Genomic DNA, 25,087 nt, shown 5'->3' with positions numbered 1-25,087 from the left:
AGACATTTATTAGACTGATTCTAGGAATAAGGGGACATTGTTATACAGTTAGACTGGAGAAGCTAGGATTGTTCTTCCTGGAACAGAGGAAATTGGAAGGGGAATCTAATGGAGGATTAGTAAAGGTATAGACAGATCGGACAGAAAAGCTGCGTGGAATGAGAATGAGAATGTGAGGTGGTCGACTTTGGTAGTGAAAAGCTACAGTGGAGTAATTTTTAAATCATGGGAAATTGAAAAGTATTGGTGTTGAGGGATCTGAGGGTCAAACAAATCACTTAAAGATATTGTGCAGTCTGTAAGCAATTAGGAAGGCCAATTGTTTGTTATTATGATGGGATTTGGTTACAGATGTCTTGCTTCAATTACATTTGGGATCCGGTGAGCGCACATCTGGCTTATTGTGTACAGGTCTGGTCTCCTTCCCCATGAATGTCCTTGTGATGAAGAGAGTGCAGTAAAGTTTCACCAGATTGGTTCCTGGGATGGCAGATTTGTTGAATAGGCAGAAATTAAGAAGAATTGGACCCAGACTCTGGAGTGTTGATGAAGACATAGATTTCTTATGAAATTTGACAGGGTGGGTGCGGGGATGATGTTTCTCCTGGCTGGAGTGTTCAGAATAATAAGCGCACAAGTGAACATACAGAAGAGAAAGCAGAGGGGGCTGGATCATGCATCGTTTATTTGTAAATTACATCATCGTTTATATGAAAATCAGAAGTCACATGTTAACTTCTAAAGATATGCATTTACATAGCACCTTTCACCAACTTAAAAACAACCCAGATACATTATGGCCAATGAGATACTTTTGAACTGCAGTTGTTGTAATTCAGGAAGTATGTTATGCAATGTGTGCACAGCAAGATCCTAAACCCAGAAGCAATGACCAGAGAATCGGGATGTTCCCCAATGCACATGATGGAATAAACAGGTCAGGCTGCCACAGTTTATTTCTCCTCTGTTCATCAGAATGGAGCAGTGGGATCTTGTATCCTTCCAAGAGGACAGACAGGACCTTAGTTTGTCACTTCATATGAAAGGCAGCTTGTTGCCAGTATAGCCCTCCCTCAGTGTTGCCCTGGGTGCTCTGGAGTGGAGTTCAAATCTACTGCCTTTTCAATCAGCAATTACAGACAGTAATGTAGCAGAGAAGGCCAACGAGTGTAGATTAGTTGAGCCCTAATGAATGGTGATGGTTTGGGAACTGTTAAAAGACAATCTAAAAAAAAAATTGGTTGAGGGCAAATACTGATCAAGGATAAAGCAAATATATCTCAGAATGACTGACGGTATTCTCTATTCTACCAAATGCCCTTCATGCAGTGTCCTGGGGTGTGCAGATGCTGCCTCCTCACCCCTCACTGTCAAAGTGAGCGGTCTAAGCTATAAATGGCATTTGGAATCTAAGGGGGTTGCTGTTACTGGTGACGGTTTCGTTCCTGTGAAGCTTCCATCAATTCCCAAGCTGCCAGATTCTGCAGGCCAACGACTAGATGCATTTAAATGATCCAATGTAAAAATTTGGCCCAAAGGTACTTGGAACAGCTCAATTTTACATCGACTAGTTCAGAACAGCAAAATACTTTGATTTAAATATTCTTGGTTTTGCAATTGCCGTAATAAGATTTGTTTTTAAACATCTGAAGATCTCATACTAGCACTATATTGGAAAAATTAAAATGTTTCCTTTGATTCTTGGTTTAAAAAAATAACAAACAGCAGGAGGCCAATCTCCTCTGTTCCATTGTTCAATTGTTGATTATTACTTTTCCATCTACCCACATGACTAAATAGCATTTCCTAACAAACGTACCAATCTCAGTAAGGATATTTTCAATTACCCTAATGAACTGTTGCGGCTGAAGGAATCCTCTACAGTCTCCTTAACCCGAACAATCCAGCTCCTTCCTACCCACAGCCTGGGTCATTTGAACAATGAAAATGTCAAGTCAATACTGCATGAGGTCCTGAAATCCAAAATGGCCATGCACCCTCTGCTGATATGACCATCCTGTTGACTCAATAGAGTCTACCAGCATTTCTGGGCAGTGCCCTTTTTATCAAATCCTTCAACATTTCAAACACCTTAATCAAATCCTTCATTTATCTAACTAATTAAAACTCCCGCAATAAACAATCTGCTGGGGGAACTCAGCAGGTTAAGCAGCATCCAGGGATGGAGGGAATTGGAGTCCCATGTTTCTGGTGGGGAACCTTCATCTAGACTTGGTTTAATACTTTAATTATAACTCCCCATCTTTACCTTCTCCTCATCCTCCCATTTCAATGATTGCCTTTTTCACTGCTATCCAGCCTGTGAACATAATTTGCTAGGTGAGATGAAATCCCACTTGGGTATACAGGTAGAGCCATGCACGCTCACACCTTCTGCATGGTTGCTCTCTGCAGCAGTACCACAGGCAGGTAGTCCGCAGTGGGCAGCCCTTCAAAGTCCCTGGGCATAGGCAAGCATCAGCTGCTTCAAAGCACGACACTGACATAAACTCAGGCCAGTCAGTAAACATGGGAACTTCTTAACCGGCACTGTTCAACTGTGCACAGTGTTGGACGAGGAGGACTGCTAATTTGGGATTTTCTGGCTCTCTGCTACAGGAAGAAGGGAGACCCCAGAAGACACCAGCTTGGTTTGGGGCGAGTACTGGAGAGCATAAAAACATGGTGTTGCATTACTGTCAGTACAAACTGAAGGTACAATGTACATGTGCCACACACAGACTGAAATCGAACAAGAAGAACATTTTAGCAATGACAATGGCAAAGCACCATCGACAGTGTACAGGTTTATGTTGAACTATTCTGTATGAACCCTTTGTAATCTGAATGATTAGACTGGAAAATAATACAATGGAGGTATATATATATATATATATATATATATATATATATAGTGTGTCTGAACGAGTGGGAAAGGTGGTTTTGTGGCAGGGATAAGGAAGGGCAACAAAATGTTGGTTGAGTTTACCATGGAGTAGTAGTAAATTAACACTTTGGTACAAAGTTACTAGAATTCCAGTAAGCACAGAAGACTCCATGTTTTGAATCTCCTCCTATTTATTCCATTCCACCCCATCTCACCCCCACATTCTGCCCCCCACTCCATTCCAATTATAAGTTTACAAATATGCCTTATGGGAATTTTCGTGCTGCTCAAATATATGGGGCTGTGCATTTTGGAACAGAATTATTCATGCCAATTCAAATCAATGGTAAAATGCACAGAAGCCCAAGGTGAAAAAGTACTTTTGATAACTACCTTTGAAAAATGTTTGTCTGAGCCCAAGGCAATCCCACAGATGTCAACTCATCACCCATGGCCATCATAAGACCAGAAGGAATGGGTCAGCAGTAACTAGAGACAACACTGTTGCTCTTTTGTCAGCTGCACGTTCCCAAAACACAGAACTAAAAATTAATGGGCTACACCATGATGTGACCCAACCGTACATTTTGTTCCCTCATGGCATCTGAGTAAATATTTCCCAGGTGTGATAGTTAATGCTAGGAGTTTCTGCATGTTGAATTGCCACTCTGTGTGAATGTACCAAACATGATCATGTTCTAAACCTAATTATAGTTTCCTCTCGTTCCTCTGGTGAAAGGTGATGTGGTCAAGGAAATCAGATGGAAGTGTCCCATGGCTTTCAATAGCTGAATAACTTGCTGTTGCACTAGTTATTTAGCTACTGAAAGCACCACATCCAAGCAGAGTGCTGGCCACACCTCCAATCCATACGTACTCCAGCTGAAAGGAGGAGTCTGGTCTTGATTTACTGGTGCCTCTATTGTGAATAGCTGACGCAGGGCTGGCCAACACTTGACACTGGGGTCTGGTGGCCATCTTGGCCAACAGTGTTCTTCCTGTTCTTCACACAGCCTTCTTTACATGCCCAAACCAGAAAGAGCACTGTGCAGGAGAAATATAAAACTTCTAGGAAGCCAAATGCCCAGAAACCCTCTTCCCCAAGTCCAAGAAACATGATACATTCATCTATCCTGCAGGGACCAGATCTGGGTGTAACCTTGCACCTTCACTTTTCATGTGGCCCTACTTAAATTCCTCAGAATTTCTGTGAATGACCAATTAAAGATAAATCAAGAGACATTCAGCAGTAACTCTGCAGGTGAAAAATGCAACAGTGATTGCTGGAAAGACAGATGGGGTGCAGAACCTGTTCATACTCAGCAACCAAAGGCCGAGAGCCTGGCCAACTGACCCATGGATTGTCGCACCAGAGAGTGGAAGGCTCTTCCTTCGTTCTCCCTCTTCCCATTCCCCCCTCCTTTATGTAACACTTGCACAAAATGTTCAGGTCATTTAGATAGTAAACAATATCAGCACCACAACCAGGATGACCAGTAGAACGACGATTGCACACCACTGTCGGCGATCTGTGGGATGAAACAAAGCACCATTTAGAAAGGACAATAAATATGTTTTCCTGAAAAATGTCTCCATTATCGATTCCTTTTATGGCAGGTACAAAGAATGCAGCGTGCAGAAGACAGCTCTTTATATAGATGAGCGGCACAGTGCCATAGCCTTACAGTTTCTGGCGCAATCACCATCTGCAGGACAGTACCAGAGACCCAGGTTTGCTCCTGACTACGGGTGCAGTCTGTACGGAGTTTATACGTTCTCCCATGTGTTTTCTCCGGTTTCCTTCCACACTCCAAAGACGTATAGGTTTGTAGGTTAATTGTGTTCGGTAAAATTGTAAATTGTCCCTTGTGTATAGGATATTGTGTACGGGGTGATTGCTGGCCAGCACAGGCTCGGTGGAGCAATGGGCCTATTTCCGCACTGAATCTCTAAAGTCAGTAGGATAGATGACATTTTGGGTTAAACTCAGCACAAGGAAGTGTTTGATCACAATACTCCAGCTCTGACAGTGAGAAGACTAAAGAATAACCGATGTAGAGGGTAGGGCAGTGGATGTTGTCTACATGGAATTTAGTGAAGTATTTGACAAGGTCCCTCATGGTAGGTTGGTTGATAAATTTAAGCTCACAGTGAATTAGTAAAATGGCTTGTTCATAGAAGTGGTACAGGGGTGTTTTTCTGGCTGGAGGCATTCTGCAAGGATTCTGTTGTTTGTAATATATACGAATGATTTGGACAAAATTATATGTGGACTGATCAGTAAGTTTGCAAATGACACTGATATTGGTGCAAATAATGGGTAGGCTGGAACATTGTCAAAGGATACAGCAGGATGCAGATCAGATGGAAATTTGGGCAACAAAACGGCAGATGGATTTTGGAGGTCAAATGGTAGAGGAATGTATACAGTAAATGGAAGGACCCTTAGGAGCAATTATGTACAGTGGATCATGGGATGCAAATCCATAGATTCTTGAAAATGATAACACAAGTGCATACGTGGTAAAGAAGGCAAACTTGCTTTCATCAGGTGGGGCATAGAGTACAAAAGTTTGACAGTCATGTTACAGCTGTATAAAACTTTGGTTAAACCACATTTGGTGTATTGTGTGCAATTCCGGTGCCACGCTATAGGAAGGATGTGGATGCTTTGGATAGAGTGCAGAAGAGGATTTCAAAATGTTGCCTGGATTGGATGTATTATCTATAAAGAAAAGTTGGGCAAAAATTTAGTCTGCGTTTTCTGGAATGTTAGAGGCTAAAGGGAAATGTGATAGAAGTACATACAATTATGAGGCATATAGGTAAGATAGTCAGAATTGTTTTCCCTGGTGGAAATATCAAACACAGGGTATTACAGCTTTAAGATGAGAAGGGGAATGTTTAAAAGAGATTTGCGGGGAAGTTATTGTTCACAGAGTGGTAAGTGCCTGGAACGCGCTGCCAGAGGAGGCAGTAGAAGCAATGATGGCAATGCTCAAGGTATCTGGTTCAGAAGGCTTGTAATTAAGATTGCTAAAGAAAGTTGAGGAGGAGGTAATGGGAGGCTTAACAAAATCTTTCATTCCTCCCTGGGTAAAGAGGGTGAGAGAAACTTGGGATGCAGTACATTTGACATATCTGTTCAAAGATCAGCTGATTGGAAAATCGCACATGACCCAAAGTTCAGGAGGAGAGACAGACAAAAAGTTGGCCTGTTAGTCTGTTGTTGACAAAGGCTGCTGAAGTCTGGAATCAAGGAAGAAATAATAATTTGAGAAGCTCAGTGTAATCAAATCCAGTAAACATGGCTTAATGAAAGGCAAATTAAATTTGATACATTTTAAAGAATTAAATGTAGCACGCAGGCAAAGGGGTGAAATCAGTAGCTGCAGTGTACTTAGATATTCAGAAGGCATTTGGCAAGTTGTTACATAAAGGGCTGATGCACAGAAGCTTGTGGCATTCTGGGAAGTGTGTGATCATGGATTGGTTATTGCATAAAACCAAAGTTAGAATAAATGTGAGTCAAAACAACTACACATGCTGGGAATTTAAAAGAAAAACAGAAAACGCTCGAAACATTCAACAGCTCAGAGCACATCCGTGGGAAGAGAAACAAATTTGATATTAAGACAGAGACCCTTCCACAGACCTGAAAAGGGCACAAAATAAGCTAATAAAGCTATGGGGAGAATGGGAGGGGACGGTTCTGATAGGGTAAAACCAGGGTGACCATGGTAAGCTGTAAACAAAGTTATCTGGTCAGTGAGTGAATGGGCGCAGTTAGCCAGTGGGAATGTAGACAAAAGAATAGAGGCACAAGAGACTGCAGATGCTAGAATCTTAAGCAAACCACAAAGTGCTGGTGGAACTCAGCACGTCAGGCAGCATCTGTGGAGGGAATGGGCAGGTAATGTTTTGGGTTGGGACCTCTCCTGGCTAAAAGAACGTTGGAGTTGCAAAACGCACCATTTAGGAAACAACGCCAGCAGCTCTGTCCTCCACTTTCAGGGAGCAAAAACAGGAAAGGATCTCATCCCACAATACAGCCCAATCTGCTGAGTATTTCCAGCATTTCCTGTTTTTGTGTTGGAATAAAATAAATACGGTCTTTTTCAGGTTGGAAGGGTGCAACTAGTAGGGAGCCTCAAGCATCAGTTCTTGGCTTGCAATTATTTATGATTTATATTCATGACGTGGAGGAAGGGAAGAGGATGTATCCAAGTTTGCCATTGACATGCCAATGGGAAGGCATGCAGTAATGATGACATTTGAATTCTGCAACATGATAGAGATTAGTTCAGTCAATAGCTGAAAACTTGGCACACGGAGTTCAACGTGTAAAAGTGCGATGTTGTGCACTTTGGTAAAAGGAATGTAAATGAGGACTATTATCTTAATGGAGAAAGACTACAGTATAGTCTAGATGTTCTTGTGCATGATTCACAAAATGATAGCAAGTGGTTAGGAAAGCAATTGGTAAAAGTCCCCTAGAGCATTTGATTTTAGAAATAAGGAAAGTATTCTTATAGAATATACACACACTAAAAGCTGGAGTAGCTCAGCAGGCCAGGCAGCATCTCTGGAGGGATGGAATGGGTGACCCGAAACGTCACCCATTCCTTCTCTCCAGAGATGCTGCCTGTCCAGGTGAGTTACTCCAGCATTTTGTGTCTATCATCAGTTTAAACCAGCATCTGCAGTTCCTTCTTACACAAAGTATTCTTACAGTTTAGAGAGTGTAGACAAGGCAACACCTGGAGTATGGGTTTACAGACCCGAGTCTGTACACGGGTTTAGTGGCCTTATTTAAGAAATCATATACTGGCTTGGAGGCAGTATATTCATTTGGCTAACTCCTGGGATGAATGAGGTACATTCAAGTATGAAACCAGTCAGCTACAGCAGGTAGGGGATGGGCAAACAAGTGACTCTGGGGGGGTAGACAAAAGTGCTGGAGAAACTCAGCGGGTGCGGCAGCATCTATGGAGCAAAGGAAATAGACTGGGGGGAACTTGAACTGGATTGAATTGAATTGAATTGGAGACACAAGAAAAATGTGAGACTACACAGGACACAAGAAAAATGATTTTGGTGGGTCATGCTGAACTACTAAGTTAATGGTAACATCCAAAATTTTGATAGTAAAGGATTTGTCTATCATAATGTCACTAAATCTCAAGAATAGGAGATTAAACCCTGCAGATTCTTGATTAGTATAACTGTCATTAGTTATGGAGAGAAGGCAGGAGAATGGCGTTGAGAGGGAATGATAGATTAGCCATGATTGATGGGCCACATGGCCTAATTCTGCTCCTATAACCTGTGAAATATGACCATATAATTTTGGAGATGATCATTGCCTGACAGTTTTGTGCTGTGACTGTTATTTGCCACTTATCAGCTCATGACTGAATGTTGTTTATGTCTTGCTGCATGAAGACATGGACTGTTTCATTTACTGAAGTCCTTTGATGAACAATGAACAATCACAAATTAATATCCCACCCCGCTTCTGACCTTATGATAGAAGGAAGGACATTGATAAAGCAGCTGAAGGTAGTTGGGCCCAGGACACTGCCCAGAGAACATCCCGCTGTTAAGTCCTAGGGCTGGGATGATTAATCATCAACTCCTTTCTTTGCCCGAGGTACAATTGCAACAAATGTGTTCCCTAGTTACTCGTTAACCAGTTTTACCAGGGTGCCTTGATATCATATTCAGTCAAATGCATTCACTTTTCCAAGGAGGGAAGAAAAGGGGACAAAATAAATTACAATTCAACAGGTAAAGAGAACGAATAATTCACATACACAAATCTGTAAAGGTGGAAGCACGAACTGAGAAGGCCTCGTAACGAGAAGGATAAACTGACAAGGCCTTTATGTTACGAGAATCATACCATAAATGCGACACGCACAGCTGGAAAGATGGGGAAGAGGAGTCGATGATTACTTTAAAAAAAACTAAATTTAATATATACTTAAATGAGAAATGTGTACATATGGGAAAAAAATATGTGGATTAACTGAATAGGTCTTTTAAAGAGGCAGAACACAGTGTCAAATGGCTTTTCATGTACAATGATCCTTTCTGTCGAAAACACAAGTCTGATTTTCTTCCTCCAGAATAGAAATCCTTTTCTAGTATTTTATTTCAGATTTACAACATCAGCAACATTTTTATCACATAATTACTACCTTGTTTTTTTTGTTGCCTTTAATTTTATGAACAAAAACAGCTTGTTTAATTTTGTACAACATAGATAAGACGGATGCGATTAGTCAAAAACTTCCATAAAAACTTTCAACATATTAAAAAAATAATTCCCCTCCCAGTTTCTCTTTAAGGGAAGAAGGACTCAAGGAAGGCAAACATTCCCGTGTCATTCTCTTCGACTTTGGGTCAAGCAACACCAATTAAATTCAGTCTACAGGGAAAGCTCATCTCTTCAAACTTACCACTGGTCATGTGGGACACTTTGGCCAGCTTCTTCATGACGTTATCCATCCGTGACTGTGTGCTATCCAACTCATAGGTGAACTCGTCAAGCATACTGTGGGAGAGCAGAGCATTCAGAGAAACCTTAAACTAAGGAGAGGGCTCCAATTTCACCCTCTACACACACTAAATAATTTACAGAATTTGTTATTAGCTCCATTTTAGATGACATTTTCCACTTATACAGATGAGGAAGCTAGTTACAATGCTTTGACATGGCTGTTCTAAAAAGAAGGTTATTGTGACTTCACCCCTGGTAACAGCACCGCAAGCATTTACTTTTCTCACCTTTCCCTCCAAACATCTACACAAAGAAAACCCCTCTTCTTCAAATGCAAATGTATTTCATCTCTCCATATATCCATCATATTCAACCCCTACAAATAAACCCCATCACACTGACATCCCCTCAAGCATACAAAATATCTCTGTTGTAAGAACAAGATAAAATGTGGTATGATGGCTCCCTGCAAGCCATGTTCATGCTCTGAAGTTCTTGTTCTTCACAATTACATAAAACACAGTGTCAATTCCACCTGCATATTCTTCTGGCTTTATTTGTCTCAATTAAAAAAATAAAAGACCCATTCTCAGGCTAAAGTAACATAGAAACATAGAAAATAGGTGCAGGAGTAGGCCATTCGGCCCTTCAAGCCTGCACCGCCATTCAATATGATCATGGCTGATCATCCAACTCAGTATCCTGTACCTGCCTTCTCTCCATACCCCCTGATCCCTTTAGCCACGTTCCGCATCCAACTCCCTCTTAAATATAGCCAATTAACTGGCCTCAACTACCCTCTGTGGCAGAGAATTCCAGAGATTCACCACTCTCTGTGTGAAAAATGTTTTTCTCATCTCGGTCCTAAAGGATTTCCACTCTATCCTTAAGCTGTGACCCCTTGTCCTGGCCTTCCCCAACATCGGGAACAATCTTCCTGCATCTAGCCTGTCCAACCCCTTAAGAAGTTTTTAAGTTTCTATAAGATCCCCCCTCAATCTCCTAAATTCTAGTGAGTACAAGCCAAGTCTATCCAGTTTTTCTTCATATGAAAGTCCTGACATCCCAGATCAATCTGGTGAACCTTCTCTGCACTCCCTCTATGGCAATAATGTCATTCCTCAGATTTGGAGACCAAAACTGTACACAATACTCCAGATGTGGTCTCACCAAGACCCTGTACAACTGCAGTAGAACCTCCCTGTTCCTATACTCAAATCCTTTTGCTATGAAAGTAGTTCCATACTTTAGTTTTGTTTAGTTTAGAGATACAGCAAGGAAACAGACCCTTCGGCCCACTGAGTCTGTGCCGACCAGCAATCTCCGCACACTAATATTATCCTGCACACTCTAGGGACGATTTACAATTTACAGAAGCCAATTAACCTACAAACCTGTACGTCCTTGGAGTGTGGGAGGAAACCGGAGCACCCGGAGAAAACCCACGCAGGTCATGGGGAGAATGTACAAATTCCGTACAGACAACACCCTTAGTGAGGACCAAACCGGGTCTCTGGTGCTGTGAGGCAGCATCTCTAAAGCTGCGCCATCTTGCTGCCCCCATACTTTAGAACTCTGAAATGGGTGGGATATCCCTAAAGAGCATTTGCAATTGTTGCACTTGGTTAGGCTTATGGAAAATGGAATTCAGTTCAGAGGTTTGATGCTGAAACCACAGTATTATTAACTCCCAAAAGCTTGAACAAAAGCATTGGTAGCTTTCAAGAGCAGAAGTGCTCCAGCTCAACTTTCACTCTTCATCCGGTAATCAACAGCACAGTGATGGGCATCAGATGGTAAACTGAAATGCAATTCTGCGAAGATCCCTTTTTTTTTAAAATTCATTCATTTTTGGAATCTCGATGTTGCTGGCAAGGTGATCATTTATTGCCCACCCTAATTTACTCTAAACTAGGTGCTTTAACTAACCCGTTTCAGAATGTAGTTAAGCATCTACCAATTTAATTTCATCAAGAGTCACACAAAGGCCAGACCAAATATGGGTGGCACATTATCTTCCTAATACCGTTAGTGAATAGAATGGGTATTTGAAATACTGTCGTTTCTTATTACCATTACTGATACTATCTTACTTTGCATTTATTTAATTAACTGAAATTATATTCCCATCTGTGAATGGGCGATTAAATCTCAGGATCATTATTCATAGTTATACAGAGTGGAAATAGGCGCTTTAGCCCAGAGTCTGTGCCAACTATCAACCACCTACTTACACTAATCCTTGATTAATCGTATTTTCATTCTCCCTACAACCGCAACAATTTCCCCCAGGTTCTATCACTCACCTATACACCAGGGGCAATTTACAGTGGCCAATAATCAAAACTAATCAACCTGCACGTGTTCGGAATGTGGGAGAAAACTGGAGCACCCAGAGGAAACCTATGCGCTCACAGGGAGAACATTCAAACTCCACACGGACAGCGCCAGGGGTCAGAAATGAATGGGGGATTTTGGCACTGTAAGGCAGCAGCTCTACCAGCTGTGCCACTGTGCTGTCCTGGCCTTTCTCTTGCTGGTCTCGTGGTCTAACTGTTCTGCTACTTTACCTTTCCTTGATTGCATTCATGTTTATCTGAACGCAGCCTTTAGCTGTTCCGCAAAACCCGTATCCCACACCATCACCTCGCAAATAACTCCTGGCCTTCTCTCTCCAACCCATATCATAAACTGCACTCTATTCCATTCCCTCTTCTCCTTATTCCTGGGTTTGCAAAATCATTAACGAGTCATAAACCTAACATTTTACCTCATAAATCCCATTTCCTTCATAAGAACGATGCCATTTAATCCCTCGCTTCCACAATTTAATTCAATCACAACTCCTTTGTATTACAATTCCATCCATTTGGCCAAATGAATAAGAAGGTTTGAAATTTCCAATTAATCCCCGAGCCGGAAAGAGCACCAGAATTATTACTTCTGTGCAAAGATTGAATACTTTATTTCTTGTAACCCTCGCCACACTGCTGTAACCTTAGTCAATAATAGTGAATCCAGTCAACCATACAGTCATTCAACATGCTCTGCATCAAGTACCAGTAGGGTATGGTTGGACAGCAGAATCTGTCAACTCTTCATATCTTGCCTCGTGCATAGATGGACATTTACAGCGCCCTCCATAATGTTTGGGACAAAGACCCATCATTTATTTATTTGCCTCTGTACTCCACAATTTGAGATTTGTAATAGAAAAAAAAAAATCACATGTGGTTAAAGTGCACATTGTCAGGGTTTAATAAAGGCCATTTTTATACATTTTGGTTTCACAATGTAGAAATTACAGCAGTGCTTATACAGTCCCCCCATTTCAGGGCACCATAATGTTTGGGACACAGCAATGTCATGTAAATGAAAGTAGTCATGTTTAGTATTTTGTTGCATATCCTTTGCATGCAATGGCTTTTTGAAGTCTGCGATTCATGGACATCACCAGTTGCTGGGTGTCTTATCTGGTGATGCTCTGCCAGGCCTGTATTGCAGCTATCTTTAGCTTATGTTTGTTTTGGGGGCTAGTTCCCTTCGGTTCTTACTTCAGCATATAAAAGGCATGCTCAATTGGATTCAGATCAGGTGATTGACTTGGCCACTCAAGAATTGACCATTTTTTAGGTTTGAAAAACTCCTTTGTTGCTTTAGCAGTATGTTTGGGATCGTTGTCTTGCTATAGAATGAACCGCCAGTCAATGAGTTTTGAGGCATTTGTTTGAACTTGTGCAGATAGGATTTGTCTATACACTTCAGAATTCATTATGCTACTACCATTAGCAGTTGTATCATCAATGAAAAGCCAGTACCTTCAGCAGCCATACATGCCCAGACCATAACAACCCCACCACAGTGTTTCACACATGAGGTGGTATGCTTTGGATCTTGGGCAGTTGCTTCTCCCATCCATACTTTGCTCGTGCCATCACTCTGATATAAGTTAATCTTCGCCTCATCTGTCGACAAGACCTTTTTCCAGAACTGTAATTGCTCTTTTAAGTACTTCTTGGCAAACTGTAACCGGGCCGTCCTATTTTTGTGGATAACCAGTGGTTTGCATCCTGCAGTGTAGCCTCTGTATTTCTGTTCATGAAGTCTTCTACGGACAGTAGTCATTGACTAATCCACACCTGACTCCTGAAGAGTGTTTCTGATCTGTCGGACAGGTTTTTGGGGATTTTTCTTTATTATAGAGAAAATTCTTCTGTCATCAGCTGTGGAGGTCTTCCTTGGCCTGCCAGTCCCTTTGCGATTAGTAAGCTCACCAGTGCTCTTTCTTCTTAATGATGTTCCAAACAGTTGATTTTAGTCAGCCTAAGGTTTGGCTGATGTCTCACGAACAATTTTATTCTTGTTTCTCAGTCTCATAATGGCTTTTTTTTAAACTTTCATTGACACAACTTTGGTCCTCATGTTGATAAACAGCAAAAAAAGTTTCCAAAGGTGATGAAAAGACTGGAGGAAAGACTGGGTGCTGAGAGCTCTCTTATACCTGCATGAAGGTATACACCTGACCTGAGTAATTACAAGCACCTGTGAAGCCATGTGTCCCAAACATTGTGGTGCCCTGAAATGGGGGGGGGGACTATGTATAAACACAGCTGTAATTTCTACATGGTGAAACCAAAATGTATAAAAATACCCTTTAATCAAATATGACAATGTGCACTTTAACCACATGTGATTTTTTTCTATTACAAATATCAAATTGTGGAGTACAGAGGCATATAAATGATGGGTCTTTGTCCCAAACATTATGGAGGGCACTGTAGCTTAGGGTTGTTGAAACTTGTAGGTCTACAACATGTTAATTAAGGAGATGGCAAACGGAGGGTTGGAAAGAGATCCAAGCATAGAATGTTTTCTTGGGGCCAACCAAAGCAAAGACTCTAGGGATGGGAAAGAATGAAACGTAAAAGGCATTTTGTTGAAACAACACTCACACTGCTTGCTCATCCAGTTCATTGCCAATCTTCTGCGACATGTTCTTCAAAACTCCGATGCTGCCCGAAACTAACTCCAGCTGATCATCCTGTTGCTCCACGATCAACTGCATAGGATGAACAGCATAAAAACAATGACTCAAGTGCTCCCAAAGCTCAAGTGGTAAGTCCCTAACTCCTCCTCATCATTGTTAACCTCCCCTTTCCCCAGTATAGGGTCTCTCCCTACATAAAGTCACCCATCACTAAAACACAGCTCCTCAACACTCGACTGTTGCATCTCCATAATCATCTCCAGAGTCTCCTGAAGATCTTTTACTTTATTTGCCCAAAGATTTTCCACTCGATTCAAACTATTTCCGAGTAGATGGCAATTTTTCTACTTTCTTGTGTTTCTCCGTCAATGCACAAATGACTTTCTTCTTTTGTTTGGACTTGAATCCTTGGATTTTTGCAACCAGACTGACACAAAGCAAAAGACTACTGTCTTGAGGGGCTTCACAGCCTACCTGTGCTCAGCGTAAATACGAACGTGCACATGGCAGAACACAGTAGCAGAAGAGCTACTGCCTCACAGCGCCGGAGACCCGGGTTTGATCCCGACTACCGGTGCTGTCTGTACAGAGTTTGTACGTTGTCCCCGTGACCTGCATGGGTTTTCTCTGAGATTTTTGGTTTCCTCCCACACTCCAAAGATGTACAGGTTTGTAGATTAATTGGCTTGGTATAAATATAAAATTGTCCCTAGGGTAGTGTTAATGTGCGGGGATCGCTGGGCCGAAGGGCATGTTTCCGCGCTGTTTCTCTAAACTAAACTAAGCATCAGGAGCAGGAACCTATACCAATTTCACCCACAAATATCCTGCTTGTACTCTCGGGCAAGGAGACCAGTTTGACAAGGATCTACTAAAATCAAAAACCTTAGCAAGGTTTCAAAATTAAATCTGCAATCTAGTGCAGGACTAGGCAGCTGCATCAACTTGTTCTACTTTGTTTTTCACCCCAATTTTATTTTTGGGAGGGTATCATGTCTGAAATCCATATCTTATTTCTCTATCAAACATGCAGGCTAAAAGATATCCCATTCCCCATCCGCTACCCTCATCCTCACAGGTTACCTGTTGTTGCATGTTTTGGTCGTCCATAAACTGAGAATTCACTGCTTGCATTTTCTGATCGAGTCGGCTGTATTTATCTGAAGCGGAGCTTGGTCTCTGGCTTCCCCTGCTGCTTAGCACTGCCTGCAAAAAAATAGCAAAAGCCAGTGCGATTTCCCAACACAGCCAGAATCCACATTGAAGACAACAGAATAAAACGACTTGCGTGGATTAAGAAAATCCCAGAGCAGGACACGAGAAACCGTGACTAAGTTCCCATAAACATCAATTTAATAATGACCAGATCAGCTGTTTCAATGACCCTGGTTAATAGATAAATATTGTTCAGGACATCAAAGAGAAGTACCCCCTAGATCTTCATATCGTGTTGTAGGTTCATGCTCATCATGGCGGCCCAAATGACACTCTTGCTAAAGGACAGGAAACACTTATGCTTCAGCCTGGTTTAAATGATGATGATAAGTGCTGGAGGAACTCAGCAGGTCAGTCAGCATCACTGGAGAACATGGATAGGTGACGTTTCGGGTTGAGATGTGGGTATTAGAGTGTATTAACCAGCATCTGCAGAGAGAGAGAGAGAGATGGGGAGAGAGGGAGAGAGAGAGAGAGAGAGAGAGAGAGAGAGGGAGAGAGAGAGAGAGAGAGAGAGAGAGAGAGAGAGAGAGAGAGAGAGAGAGAGAGAGAGATTTGAATCCATAAACCTCAGCCTCCAAGGCCAATGGTTCCCACTGAGCAACAACAAAATGATTTTGTATGGTTCCAATGGCACTGGTGGGGGGGGGGCGGACATGCCCGGTGTAACAAAACTGATAATCGATCATGGAAATTCACCAAGAGGCTGTGTTTTTTTTAATCCTACAATGATATCTTGATATGATTTAAAAAACCTTGAAATAAATCCCAGCTGTGGTGCCTGTGATACATGAGGTTTCCAATTAATAATAAGCAAGGGTCAAATAATAGCCACATACCTGTCGGTTTTTCTGTTCCACTAATGCTTGCATGGAAGAACTGGACATGTGATCTTTCATTTCCTGTCAACATAATAATAATGTTCATTAAAACACAAAGTGCTGGAGTAACTCAGCAGGTCAAGGAATAGAAAGGTGCCATTTTGGGTCGTGATCCTTTTTTTACATTCCTGGTGCTGCCATTACAAGATTCTGGTTTTGCTCCAGCAGCAAACTGCACATCATACCAAAAGGGAATGTTAAGCACAGCACGGGACTGTGGATCTCCCCTCTATCCATCTTGTTCCATTGGTGTTTATATTAATACAACATTCCATTTCAACTTCTAGACCAAACTAAACACGACTAATGTACTAAAAATCTTTTGGGAAGGAGAAGTACAGCATGGGTTAAATACATAGCAAAGTTCTCTCTCTGCAATCTTTCAGCAACATTCCCAGTGTATTTTGTACTTCCCACACCAGTCATCCTGTAGTATAGTCTGCATGATCAACATGATTTCGACTGCTCCAAGCCAAGACCCAGGCAACTTTAAACTGGTCCCATCTACTCACCTGAGTAATTTGCAGGCTGCTTGAATGATTTCAGATTATAGGACTAAATTATGGCTACAAGTACAATGCAGAAGATAAAAGAACCCCTGCAATGTGGTTTTCATCTGGTATGTGTCCATTCCAATTTTTTGGCCTGTGTCTACCTCCCATAAGGTATCACCAATATCATAAATAAGATTATGAACTGCGAAGACATTCAAATTTAACATAATCTCTGACTTTCCCCAACACTTATCATTTCCCTGATGACCAGTAGATGTGCAGAAACAAACCCGAGAACTGTTTAAAATCAAATGCTGATGCAGGACTGCAAGATTGTGGAGGGAGCTTCGTTATGAATTTAACCCATGCCTAACTGCCCTTTCCTTCCTGGTGATTTTTAGTAAAGACAACAGGTTTTTTTTCTTGCCTAAACATTTGCCATGTTTGTTTAAGTACAATTAGACCGGAGCACGTTGATTTAAATCTGCGTGGGTTTTGAACTAATTCTCTGGATTATCGCTTAATTTCCCATAAAGGAAAACAAATTCCTGGCAGAAATGTATTTTCATAAAAAGCATAAGTGGTACAAGTAAGAGGACAAAAGGACATTATGTTCTTCCTCTCCACACAGCCTTCCGTTCTGCTATCTAGCCCCATCATGTCCTTGCCCAACAATGGGAGATGCTGTGTCCTCAATTTCCCACAGCCTGGGCCTCTGGATTCCACTGCCAAAGCCTACATAAAGCATCTACTTTCATGCCTTTCTGTGAATGCATCACAAGGACTTACCTTTACAATTGTTTTGGTGCTAGTGATGAACGCTTTCCTTTTAATCAGCTCTGCTGGATCGAGGTTAAACTTACGAGGGTTTGTCTCCACGATGCTTATGTTGCAGTTGAGGCAAATTGACTGATGCGTGCATAGTAGATTTAAACTCAGTAACAACTTGCATTGATATATTGTCTTTAATATAGTGAATTATGTCAGTATGCTTCTTTGCAGGAACATATTATCAAATCCGGTGAAAAAATAATTATTCAGAATGTAGCATTATTTAGTTTCCCAATGCAGGATAAGTTTGCAGTTCAACACAATGACAACCTTGGCACACACTGAACTAAAAAAAGCACATATCCTGACATTAAACTTCTTAACCATTGCATTCTTTTCCTCTTACTCTTTCCCACCCTAGCCTAGAATAAAAAGTGACATATTTCTAAGTTACTCCTTTTAAGACATGCGTATGTCTATAGACAAGAGAGTAATTTGACCTGTGACACTCCATCATGACAGCTATTATAAATATGCCACATATCTGCTATATTCATCCTTACAGGAAAATAGTTTTGTTCCAACAATTGATTTTCTGTTTGCTAACTTGGCTGAATCTAATCTCTTTCCAAAACAATGGAATATTTTCTGTTTGCTAACTTGGCTGAATCTAATCTCTTTCCAAAACAATGGAGTATTAAAGATTCTGAAAACTAAAATATAGTAAATGCTATAAAGATGCTTGGTCCACGTGGGTATGAGGGATCTTCTAGTTGCCAACCATTCAACTCCCCTTCCCAAACTGACCTTTCTGTCCTGGGCTTCCTCCAGTGTCAGAGTGAGGCCACACATAAATTCGAGGAAGAACACCTCATAGTTTGCTTGGGTAGCTTACAACCCAGATGTATTCACATTGAATTCTCTAATTTTAAGTAACTTATGATCTCCTCCCCTTTCATCCTAGTCATTTTACCAGTTTTGCAGTTCTCCACATTGTTCCCTTGTTGAGATCACACCTTCCCTAGTACAGTGGGCTACCATGCACCGCCTTGCCTGAGGTCATTTGTGGCCAGCCCTCCCCTCCCCCTCCCCCCTTTCCCCCCTTGCCCCCCCCATTTACCCCCCTAGCCCTCCCCCTTCCCCCCTCCCCCCCCCCCCCCCCTCAGTCTGAAACCCGACTCCAGTAAGTCAAATATTAACCATTAGAAATTCGGACACACAAACATTGTCCTTGGTATTTATGCTGTTTACAAGTTAGTTCTTTCAATGAATGGTGAACTTCACCTCCAGTTGTAATCATAAGCAGGGTAACATGTGGCTACCACATTGCAGTTCTGTTCACCAAATTAAAGGAAGGATGTGGTAACAGGAGAGAAGGTACAGAGATTTATGAAGATGCTACTCGTATTGGAGAAATTGATTTGTGGTAAAATTATTTGTGGCTATAGTGCCATACAGCGTGGAAACAGGCCCTTTGTCCCCACTTGCCCACAACAACCAACATGTCCCATCCACACCAGTCCCACCTGCCTGCGTTTGGCCCTAACCCATAAAACCTATCTTATCCATGTACCCGTCTAAATGTTTCTTAAATGTTGCGATTGGGAAAGAGAGGTGGTACTTTCTTATTTGTTCAAGGGATGTAGATATTGCTGTCAGTATTGCTGCTTGTCCATCCCTGTTTGCTTCTGAACTGAGAAGGTAGATAAGAGTCAGCTACAACCGTGTGCTTTGAGTCATGCACAGGCCATCGTGGGTAAAGAAGCAGATATTGTTTTATACAACAGTCCACTTGTTTCATGGTTAATGTCTGCAGCTTTAAAAAAAAAATCCACCTGTTGAGATGGGATTCATGCTCAAGTCCCTGGATCAATGGCCCAGCACAAAGGCTGTCAGTCCATAGAAACATATAAAATAAGTGCAGGAGTAGGCCATTCGGTCCCTCGAGCCAATATGATCATGGCTGATCATGCAAAATCAGTACCCCATTCCAGCTTTTTCCCCCATATCCCTTGATTCCCTTAGCCCTAAGACCTAAATTTAATTCTCTTGAAAACACCAGTGAATTGGCCTCCACTGCCTTCTGTGGCATAGAATTCCACAGATTAACAACTCTCTGGGTAAAAAAGTTTTCCTCATCTCAGTCCTAAATGGCCTATCACTTATTCTTAAACTGTGAACCCCCTTAAACGTCGGGAACATTTTTCCTACATATACCCTGTCCAATCCTCTAAGAAGTTTATATGTTGCTATGTCCAGTCACTTAACCACGAAGCAAAAGTATATGAACCTGAGGCATGTAAAATTACGTGACTCCCAGCAGGATCAAAAGGAAGGATATTTTAGTTTGTGAGTTAGAGATACAACTTGGAAATAGGCACTTTGGTCCACCAAGTCCATGCCGACTATTGGTCACCCGTTCACACTTGTTCCAAGTCATCACACTTTCCCTACACATTAGGGGTAATTTGCCGAGATGAATTAACCTTAAACTCGCACTGATTTGGGATGCGAGAGGAAACAAACATGGAGAATATTTTCCATAATTCCGTAGATTCCTGCATAACGTAAAGTGTTTTTAAAAATAACATTGAGTCATTTGCAATTCTGCACAAGGTTATACCAATAGCCTCTGTAAAGGCATTGACAGGCAAATTTTATGGATAACAGGGATGTCATGGCTAACATTTTGGTGCATATCTGACAAAAGGGACACGTGGGTTTGACACAACCATTGCAAATTCTTACTTGCAATTAGTGAATGCAGCGTCAAATCCGACAAAATCGTTTTAGAAATTACTTGAAAGGAAATATCAAGGCATCTGCAGTTAAAGGATATTAATAGTCTCATCTAGGTCCTCCAGATCCCACTCTATACTACGAAGACTGTTCCTCAACTCATTGGTTGTCCAGTCACACTCTTCCTTGCTGGTTGAAGAAGGATCGCTCAGGAGTTCGGTCCATCGTTGGTATAATCCTTGGGAAGTATTAACCGCTTTTTGCACTTCACTGCAAAGGGACAAATCAGTAAATGGATAATGCTTTAGCTGGTACACACAACAGTGAAATCTGTATAATCCAGAAGGAACAATGGGTCTTGACTGAATGAGGGCACGGGAGGACTGGCTGCGTGAGATGAGGCACAACAAGGGGAAGGGCAAATAGGGCAGCGCTGAAGTGTGAGGGAGCAAATGAGGAGGTGTTGCAGAGGAGTACGGTTACTGGGAGAGGGAGGGGGTAGTGGGAGAGGGAGATGGGCAGTGGTGGAGGGAAGGAGAAGGGCAGATGGAGGGAGGGAGTATTGGGAGGGAGGGTTGAGGCTGGGAAGAGTATATGGGGGACAGAGGGTAATCTTGGGAAGCAGGATGGGGCTGGATTGGGACGGGGTGAGGTTTCATGGGAGAGGGGAGGATTAGAGCGGACGGTAGGACGAGTTCAAGCTTCAAGCTCCGTCCGCTGTGCCCGACAGCGTTGCTAACCCTTTCACCACGAAGAAGGGATCCTCCATCGACATGGCGGCGGCGGCGGTGGGCGATCGTTGACTCTGCAGGAAGCTCCGAAGACGGCGCTGCCGGTGAGCTCCGCAGCCGTTGGTTGGGCCGATCTTCCTCCTCTCCCCTTCAGTCCGTCCCCGCCGCCATCTTGCTGTCTCCGGCCGCCAGGAAGCGCTGCCGGGTGAGAGGGCGCGGGTTGCCAGGAGTAACGGTGGAGCAGGCCGGCCTCGGCCCAGGCCCCAACCCCGGCCCCATGCATCACTCCCATCGGCAGCAGATGCAGGAGGGCAATCGCCCCGACCTTCCTCCCAAACCAAACGAGCTCTAGTTTCCGATGCACCCCTCCCGCCCCACCACCTCACAATTACTGTGCAAACTACACCCTGGCGAAGTTTCTGTGCAGAAGCAGCAGGGGAGTGAGTGTGTGTGAGCAGGGAGAGAGAAAGAGTCGGGGAGCTGCTCCCAGGAACCGTGTCCTGATGAGAGAGAAAGTTGAGAAATCAGGAGCAACTTTAGACTATCAGAAGGTCTGTGTGCAGCATATCCCTCATCACCATCAAATTTAAGTAGGCTATTTATTTGGAAATGTTTCAGAAAATGTCATGGCTCAATTCGATGGGTATTTATGGATTAAAATCTGTAAATAGAAATCCGAAGCCTGGTCATTAATTTACAGGGCAGGATTGTTCCTCTGTTAGGAACTGATTTGCTACTAAAGAGACGTTTTTGGTGACATTTGGGTTGTTAACCTTTTTGTGGCAAATGAGTTCCTAATTTCACTCAAGTGATCACGGATGCAAGGTGTGAGGATAGATTTCAATTGTGAGATAAAGCAGATTGAATTCCTTTGGAAATGGGGAAGGATCTGTTGTTGATTAAGATTTTAAAGGGCTTCAATAGAATAAATGAGAAAGAATTTCGAGTGGCTGGATATAGGACCCAGATTGAAAGAGGTCATATGTCCATTCTCATCAGAGATTATGTCTGGCCTGTTAAATCACTCCATCACTGTTCGAAAAACATTTTAATATAGGTAACAAGGTAGACTGATGGAAAGGCTGGTGGAAGCAGAATAAACAGTAAGTTTTAAAAGCAGATTAAATATATAGTTACTCTTTGTCCGAGTGAAGTGTGTATATTTCATCCAAATACTTTTCTCGTGCTTGCCTGGATATCCTGATCATCATTGTTTCTCTACATAGTTTGTCCCTTAAAGCAATCTCTCAACAATTGTTATTAGTAAACATCTTCCTCTGGACACCATCCTCATTCAGCTTTGGTTCTTATAACTTCACTGTTACTCATTTGTGACCGCAGTGTCTGAGATTCAACTTTCTCCAAATGACTAATTACTCGATGTGCTTTTAGAAAAGAGGGTGTGCATTTGTTATTTCTTGCATAAATTAGGTGTTCTAGAGAGCTCCATCACAAGCGAAACACATTTGTAGCCATTGTAATGTATGAAACGTGGCAAACAATTTGCAAGCAGTAGAAAATGGTAATGTGGTAATGACAAGGTAATTTGTTATTTGCTAAGAACACTGCAAGAATGAACCTGCTGTTTTATTGGGAATTATGTCATGGGATTTCATTTTTTCATTAAATTTCCACGTGAGACAGAGACCAGATCTGAAATTTCACATCTGATCTAGAAGATGGAGTCCAACCATTGCAGCACTCTCTGAGTATTTGTTTGGAATATCAGAATAGATTGTGTTCAGATCTCTAGAAACAAGTCTGAAACCAATTAAACTTGCTTTGCTATCTTGCCCAGTAATTAATGAATCCTAAACCAACATCATTAAATATTTTGTGATTATTGGGTTATCATCTTATTGCTACTGTTGGGATCTTGCTGTGTGCAAATAGGCTTTTGAGTTTATTAGAAATTCAAAGGAAAAAGTAAATTCTTGTCTGGAAAGAGCTTTAGAAGGATCTGAGATTGTGTGTGGTGCCCTTATAATTGCAAGCCTTTAAATTTCATTAGGATTCCCATGAGTGGCCCTCTAGTGCTTAACACTTAAATCTGTCAGCAAATGTGCATCCAGTGATTCTGGTATGGGAGCCAAATTTGCATTGTAAAGACCTGGATAAAGATCACTGACAACAATTTCCTGGTGTATGATTTTTTTTTTTAAGTGTACTCATTTGAGTAAGCAATCACTTTGGATATTAGATCATCGTAGAATAATATAACAGAGGAATAGGGCCTTCAACCTGTCTGTGTTGAAAATGATTCAAAGACCAACCCATATCTGCCTTCACATAATCCATATCCCTCAATTCCCTGCATATCCATGTGCTTATCCAAAAGTCTCTTAAATGTCACTACCGTATCTGTTTCCACCACCACCCACAGCAGCGTGTTCCTGGCACCCATGACCCTCTACCTAAAGCAAAAGCTTGCCCTGCACATTTCCTTTAACATTTTCCCCTCTCACCTTAACGAATAGATTATAATGAGACTAATCAATTGTAAGGTGACAACCTTTAGAAGTGGGGAGGAGAGAGGCCTAACCAGTATCTGCCACTGTTTAACCAAATAAACAAACACCAATTAGATTCAGTCACTCTGAAAAGTAAACTGACACTAAGGATCTTTTATAGACATAAAATGCTGGAGTAGCTCAGCGGGACAGGCAGCATCTCTGGAGAGAAGGAATGGGTGAGGTCGAGACCCTTCTTCAGACAGGTTAGGGATGAGGGAAACAAAATGATCTTTTGTTGTTTTCCATACATTTTTCTCAAACTCGTGTATAGGGAATGATTTCAGTCATCGATGTTTCCAAGATCGGATGTTTTATTGCAAAACTCCCTTAACAGCCTCCCCTTTTGACAGTATGGTGTAATGATTAAGTAGATTAAGTTCAATGTTGATCTTCGGTACTCTTTGTGTGCAGTTTACATGACCGCAAGGATTTCCCTCACCATTCTGGGTGCTATCCCAGAGACATGCTGGTTTGGTAGACTACTTGTTAATTTGTCCATGGTGTGTAAGTGAGCAGCAAAATCTGAGGGGGAGTAAATTGGTGGGGAAAATGGACATAGACTTGATAGGCTGAATAGTCTATGTCTTTGGAAATATAGAAATGATGTTCCATAATTCTCCTTCAAACAGGAGATGGAAATGGCCTGGCAAATATGCTATTTGATGGCCATGGATGGAAAATGATCAACGGGCTGCAAAATCATACTATTTACTATGTGTTACCTCTAACCTCTAACCCCCCCCCGTCTATGACCCATTTATCGTCTCTAACATTTTTTTAGCTGATGATTAAATGAATAAAAAAACATGGGTTAGTTAATGTTTTAACGTTTAGTTTTGGAGCCCTGGGTAGGGTTGGAATCTTTCTCATTGAAAATCTGGCTGTTTGTTAAATGAACGAGAAGACAGGGTAGCCGCGTACTGTTGATAATGAATGCGTTAGCCTACGTGCGTCTGCCTGGAACAGAATCAGACTACAAAACTAACTCGGGATATGATTGGAAAGCTCTTGCCCACATTTGTGTTGACCTCGTTTGTGTTGACCTCGTTTGTCTCCAGTAAAGGAGCTCTAGCCCAGCTGCTTAGCAATGAGGCCCTAACATGTACACTAACATTTAGAATCGTTTAAACAACGGCAAAAACAAAATATTTTCTGCATGCACTTTTTAAAATAATACGACTAATTCGCTGCGTTTGTGCATGGCGCTGAATGAACCTGCTCAATGAAATATTCGCTTCCATTTCCCCAACGCGTTTGGCACTGCTGCATTGTAAATAATGGAAAGTTACGCCTTTCAGCGTGTCGAATCCTGACGTCAGGGCCGTGGAAACTATTTTCTGGCCTCTCATTTTGTTTGTCATTTA

At 41.9% G+C, this 25,087-nt stretch overlaps 1 protein-coding gene across 1 annotated transcript; it reads right to left on the bottom strand.

Annotated features, from left to right (window-relative positions):
• Positions 1–666: 666 nt before the first annotated feature.
• stx6 (syntaxin 6) lies at positions 667–21,389 on the bottom strand. Its single transcript, XM_055642011.1, has 8 exons — positions 21,220–21,389; positions 20,581–20,749; positions 17,759–17,854; positions 16,434–16,496; positions 15,463–15,585; positions 14,345–14,451; positions 9,352–9,446; positions 667–4,416 (listed from the first exon to the last, which is right to left on the bottom strand). Exons 1-8 carry the CDS (start codon positions 21,252–21,254, stop codon positions 4,343–4,345), a joined length of 762 nt encoding a protein of 253 aa, XP_055497986.1. The 5' UTR covers positions 21,255–21,389; the 3' UTR covers positions 667–4,342.
• Between the last annotated feature and the right edge of the window lie 3,698 nt (positions 21,390–25,087).

The sequence above is a fragment of the Leucoraja erinacea genome, chromosome 10 (genome assembly GCF_028641065.1).
Source record: "Leucoraja erinacea ecotype New England chromosome 10, Leri_hhj_1, whole genome shotgun sequence".
Lineage (NCBI taxonomy): Eukaryota > Metazoa > Chordata > Chondrichthyes > Rajiformes > Rajidae > Leucoraja > Leucoraja erinaceus.
The sequence above is the reverse complement of the archived record's forward strand: the minus strand, read 5'-3'. Positions and strand labels throughout refer to the sequence as shown.